Source organism: Ornithodoros turicata, chromosome 1, assembly GCF_037126465.1.
Source record: "Ornithodoros turicata isolate Travis chromosome 1, ASM3712646v1, whole genome shotgun sequence".
Lineage (NCBI taxonomy): Eukaryota > Metazoa > Arthropoda > Arachnida > Ixodida > Argasidae > Ornithodoros > Ornithodoros turicata.
Window position 1 is genome coordinate 67,921,993 of NC_088201.1, and position 5,849 is coordinate 67,927,841.

At 48.4% G+C, this 5,849-nt stretch overlaps 1 protein-coding gene across 1 annotated transcript; it reads right to left on the minus strand.

Annotated features, from left to right (window-relative positions):
- Positions 1 to 2,610: 2,610 nt before the first annotated feature.
- Positions 2,611 to 5,392, minus strand: LOC135400170 (uncharacterized). Its single transcript, XM_064631909.1, has 2 exons — positions 4,620 to 5,392; positions 2,611 to 3,340 (listed from the first exon to the last, which is right to left on the minus strand). Exons 1-2 carry the CDS (start codon positions 5,348 to 5,350, stop codon positions 2,791 to 2,793), a joined length of 1,281 nt encoding a protein of 426 aa, XP_064487979.1. The 5' UTR covers positions 5,351 to 5,392; the 3' UTR covers positions 2,611 to 2,790.
- Positions 5,393 to 5,849: the final 457 nt, after the last annotated feature.

Sequence of the window (5,849 nt, forward strand, 5' to 3'; positions counted from 1 at the left end):
ATAACGAATTTCCGTATAACCGAACCAAGCAAACTTCCGGGGAAACCCGAAAAATTTGGGAGACTTCTTTATAGTTCCAGAAATGGAAACAAGGAAAAGATCGTTACTTCAAAAATTCATGCGGAATGAGATGCTTAAAATTAGTAGACACGCGTGTGACAAAATTTTGGCTACAGCCACGATATCCGTTGCGTCACCCTGCTGTTCAAATGTTATCGAAAGTTCGTCCGGCACACATGTTTTTGTCTTTTTGAAAATGTCTTTGGCTTAGGCCAAAAGACAGGCGATGCTTTCAGACGGCCTGGACGTTGACGGTCAGATGTTGATTTCTTGCGCCCAGTGGATACAGCGCACCCCTTCAGCTTATCGTGTAACATCTCTACCATGTGCCTGCACACACCAAAAGGGAATGACCTCTGAAGAAAAAGGTTTCAGGCAGCGCAGAATGTCCCAGTACAATTTCCTGGTATTTTGCCGGAACAATGCGAACACAGCACATGCCAGGGACAGAGGACGTTCACACTTTTCCGGACAAGCGAATCAGAATGACCTAGGTCTTGGAACATTGGGCCCCGTACTTCCTGTCCGAATACAGATAACGAGTTCCGGGTAACCGAGACAAAATCCAATGGTAACAGGTTCGTTCCCGGTAATGTAGTCCGGTTAACGAGTTTTCCGGATATCTGAACTCCGGATAAACAAGTGATGACTGTATAACCTTTGTTACGTGTATCGTATTGTGTTTCTTCTGCATCAGGTTTTTTGGCTGGGTTTTTCTCCTTCACACAGAGTCATAACATAATTCCCGACACTAATGACTAATATATTTTCACTTGTACTTTTGTAAACCGCCTACTGCACACCTGTTGTAGCGGGGAAAAATTTACGATTGAGGTCGGCCCAGGCTGAAAAATGTGCGAGGGTAAGCGCGCACGCAGCCCTGCGGCCGCACGCCGCACGCCGATAAGCGCGCGGACAACCCTGCACCCTCGCGCCGCGCGGGAAAAAATACGCGAACGGACCAGACGCGACGGTGGCGCTGCCCTGGCGAGGGTGCCTGCATTTCACGTTGCCGTAGTTTCTATTCCAAATAGTACTAGGTACTTACATACTTACGAATGAAACGTTATTCCCATGACAGAGCTGCTTTCTGTTGAACGACAGCCGCAACCGCGGTAAGAACACGTTAACAAAATGTTGTTTCCGCAATGACTTTGGAAGAGCATATAAAAGCACGGAAACCAGCGCGAGCAACAAAGCGTTGCTAAACCGAAACTTTAGAGAGGATCACGTGGTGGACAGGCAGAAATGGCGGTTTTGACAGGGGCGACCACCAGAGGTGTCCCACGGAAATCTGTTCAAAACGGCCGCTCCTGTGTTACCTTCCTCCATGCGTCAGAGTCGTTGTTGCACCGCCCAAAAAGCCTGAATCCAAGTGGAATCCGCTAATCAGCCAGCAGGTGGGCGCCATTGTGATGCAGTCCGCTAGCTAGCAGACACATGCTTTGTCGCGCTCAACGTAATCTACTCAGAATCGCCGGCTTGTGACATGGGGGCTTTGTTGCCAAACTGAAAGAATTCAAGGACGAAAGGGTTCTCGCAGGACGTGATACGCACATGTATTCCCACTTGCATTGTAAACAGCGTTCTGCGAACATTGCGTCGGCGACGGGACAACAATAGAGCACGACGACGGAGGTCGTTCAGCCATGACGTTGCATGACACGCTTCAAGTTAGGCTCCTCCTAATGGCCAAACTATTTCTATATATGGCTCAGACGTTGGAGAGACGTTGGCATTAGGAGAGTTTGGCCATTGGGAGGAGCCTGTGTCAAAGCGTGTCATTTGCTATCAAATGACGGGCGGCGCCAAGGCCAGTGCAGCCATTTTGGATCAGAGCTACCGCCTTGAAATCTCCCATTCCCCCATTTTGGAGCAGAGGTACGGCCTTGAAATCCCCCCCGTACCGCCACGGCTCGCATTTCATTCCGGCTAAGTGGGCGGAGCGATGACATCTCTGATGTCATGTGCCCACAAATAGACCTCTCCCTGTTTGTAAACAAATGACGTCATAGTGTTCGACAGCGCCACCAGTTTGGTAGAGTTGAACTGGGCTTGAAGCTATGGGGTGAACAAGGCCGCGTGTGAAAGCCATGGTCTTGAGGGGATTACGATGATCCCTGAAAGGGACGCGACCTTCGGTGCTACTTTTCTTTCAATAGGAGGCAGCGAACAAGTGCCCATTCTTGGAACTCCTTTCCCCTTCCGATCTGATTCGGTCTCTCTACCAACGTCATGATGACGTTTCTCGGGTAGAGGTTTATTGCGATGATGCCATGTTCTGGAGAGGGCACTCGTCTCCTAGCAACGACTCCGGCATTCGGAGAGGATGACGTGGTGGAGAAGTCATGTGAGGCTGATCGATGTTATGTTGTAGCCATGCTCACTCCGTGGTGTCACCGTGAGATTCCTTTATTCACGCACGTGCCAAGTAAGCACTGCCTCCGGGAACCTGGGGAGCCAGGTACATAAACTGTGGGGGGCGCCACTTCTCAACAATTATACCTCTGCTAGTGGCACCACTTGTAATACATAACATGCCCCTCTTTTTTCTTTTTGTAACAAGGCAAGCTTTCACAATCTTTCGAACGCTAATTCAAACAGTAATAACAAACACTAGACCAACAACAGTGAGAAGGACAGCAAAACAACATTGGAAAGCACAGTGGTTAAAACTAAGCAATACACAATTTCAAAAACAAAGCGATTATGGATATATTGAGCAACCATTCAAAATGCACTTTGGTATCTTGCAGGTGGTACACTCAAACGACCACTGCGAGTAACGTATCCACCTTGACTCCGCGTTTCATCCCTGCAGAGTTCAGTATCTGTGTGCACAACAGACGCTGGTTCCTCATGCACAGCACGCTGTTCATCTTCAACTTGTTCGTTTGATGTATCATCACCTAAGTTGTAGTCATTCGCTGTTGATCGGAAGGCTGGTTTGATGTGAAAACGATTGCGACGATACCAAGAGCCGTCCTGTGACTTCATTATGTATGACCTCGTTCCCGGCCCTGCGCACGCCACAGTACCTGAACAGCACTTATTGTTGTGTCGAAACCATACGTCCTGGCCTTGAGTAACGGGACGAAGCGGCTTGGTCTTCAAATCACCGTGTATGTGCTGACGCCACTGGCGCTGCTGCAAAACTTTTCGGGTGCCCTGACAGTCAAATCGAGGCGAAAGGTTGCAAGACAAAGTTGGCACCAATGTCCTCAGCCTCCTCCCCATCAAAAGTTCAGCTGGAGACTTCCTTCCACTGATGGGGGTACTTCTGTAATCCAAAAGGGTTTCATGTAAATCTTCGCCGTCTTCGAGCGCTTTAATTAAGGACGTTTTAACTATTTGAACAGCTCGTTGCGCTTGACCGTTAGAACGAGGGTTGTATGGCGAACAGGGGGTGCACGCGATGTCCCAGTTCTTCAGGAACAGACGAAATTCGGAAGACTCGAACGGTGGGCCATTGTCACACACGATTTTGTTCTGGTATGCCAAATCTTGCAAACGATGCTTCTAATCCATTAATCAGTGGCTTCGCATGAGTAAACGACATTTGCTGAACATCAACGAACTTACTATGATAGTCAATAAGCAAGAGATACGTCACAGTCCGCAAGTGGAAAAAATCCATCCCAAGTTGTTGCCAAGGTCTTTCGGCCAATTCCCGGTCCGCAAGCGGTTCACGCTGGTTACTTCGCTGGTGCCTCTGGCAAACTTGACACGCTCGAATCATGTGTTCAATGACGCGATTCATTGAAGGCCAGTAAAGTGCCTCACGAGCTCGATTTTTACACGACACTATTCCACGGTGAGCATTGTGAAGCCGTTTAAGGGCATCAGGTTGACAAGCCGATGGCAGCACTAGACGCTGGGCTCTACACAGGAAAGCATCTGCTACGTGCAATTCGTCCTTGACGTCATAGAACGGTCCAACTTCGGATTCTACTTGAGACCTATGGCCTGGCCAACCATTTTTAATGTAGCCAATAACACCCTGCAGGACTTCATCGTTGGCTGTGGAGACACGTATCTCCTGGAACTTCGGCGTCGACGCCGTCGCAAGGGCACATATTGTGATGGGGTATTCACAGTCACTAGATTCCACAGTACATGAGGGATCAGGCGCACGAGATAGTACATCAGCAATTGTCAAATATTTCCCAGGAACATAGGTCAGCGCAATGTTGTAGTCGTTCAGTCGTAGCAGTAGTCCTTGTAACCGTGCTGACATTTTGTCATATGGTTTCTCCTTCAAGCCGATCAGAGGTTTGTGATCCGTTAGAACTTCCACACATCGGCCAAAAATGTAACAATGAAAATGTTTACAAGCAAATAAAACAGCATTGGCAAAAGTTCTCCACTAAATATTCGTACTTTCATGGTCGTGGGCTCAATTTTCGGCCTTCTTAAGCAATGCTGGAGTAGTGTGTACGGTATCACATTAACATCAGCACCGGTATCCAGCTTAAAATTAACATCATGACCGTCAATGCTAACGACTTGTGTCCAGTCAGCCAAATATGAATTCCACAAAGTGTCAACGGTTAGCTCACCCAAAAGCAGTCCGCTGTTCACCGCTGTCTCGTCGGTGGCGTAATGCAGTGCAGCAACCTGACGAGGGCTTGACCCCGAATGTCCTGTCTTTCGGCACATCCGTGCGAAATGTCCAAATATTCCACACGAGAGACAATGTGTTGCATATGCAGGGCACTGTCGCGGTCGGTGCACTAGTCCACAGCGTGAACAAGGTATCGCCTGTGGGTTGCCGCTTTGCTGCTGGTTGAAGCGACACTTTGAAGCTTGATAGAATCGCTGCGTAGCAGCTGAATATTGTGGCGAACGTGTGGCGGACAGACTGTATCCCTGTGGGTGATGGTCCTTGTTGTTGACGTAGCACATCGACAGATAACGGGATGTCGTTCTTCCTCGTATTTTCGATGTCCTGCAAGTGTCTTTTTGATATTTCAGCTGCTGTGCAAAACTGTATAGTCTTTTCTAATGTGAGGTTGCTCTCCCGAAACAACCGTTCACGGAGAGCACTGTCTCGAATACCAAGAATGATTCTGTCTCCAATAACTCGACTCGCCTTTTCCCCGAAATCACACTTTTGCGCCTGAAGTTGAAGCTCCATGACGTATTCATCAATGGTCTGTCCTTCGCGCTGTTTCATCATATTAAAGATGGCTGCACCGTGGGTCACGTTCTTGTAAGGCGAATAAAGTTCATCGAACTTCCCTAGAATATACCCTACAGAATCTTGAGCTTCATCTTTCTTTGAAGGCATCGGTTCGAGCTCGAACGTGTCACAAATATTTCTTGCAGCAGGTCCAAGGGAGTGAAGCAACAAGGCACGCCGAACGTTATCTGGCTTTGCTGAGAATTCACACGCTGCTTCATAAATCCGATAAGAACTTTTCCATTCATCCCAGGCTTGTGCGGGATTTCCGTTAGGCACAAAATGTTGCGGCGGTTGCACAAAAACGTTCGTCATGGTTAACGTTTGCACTTACGGCCTTGTGGGAGGTGGATTCGATGAAACTGACACTTCTGACACCATGTTATATTGTAGCCATGCTCACTCCGTGGTGTCACCGTGAGATGCCCTTATTCACGCACTGCCTCCGGGAACCTGGGGAGCCAGGTATATAAACTGTGGGGGCGCCACTTCTCAACAATTATACCTCTGCTAGTGGCACCACTTGTAATACATAACAATCGAAAGAGGGGAAAATTGGAGAGATGATTTCTCCCTCCTTTGTGTTTTCGCGAAGGCCGGAGCAGTC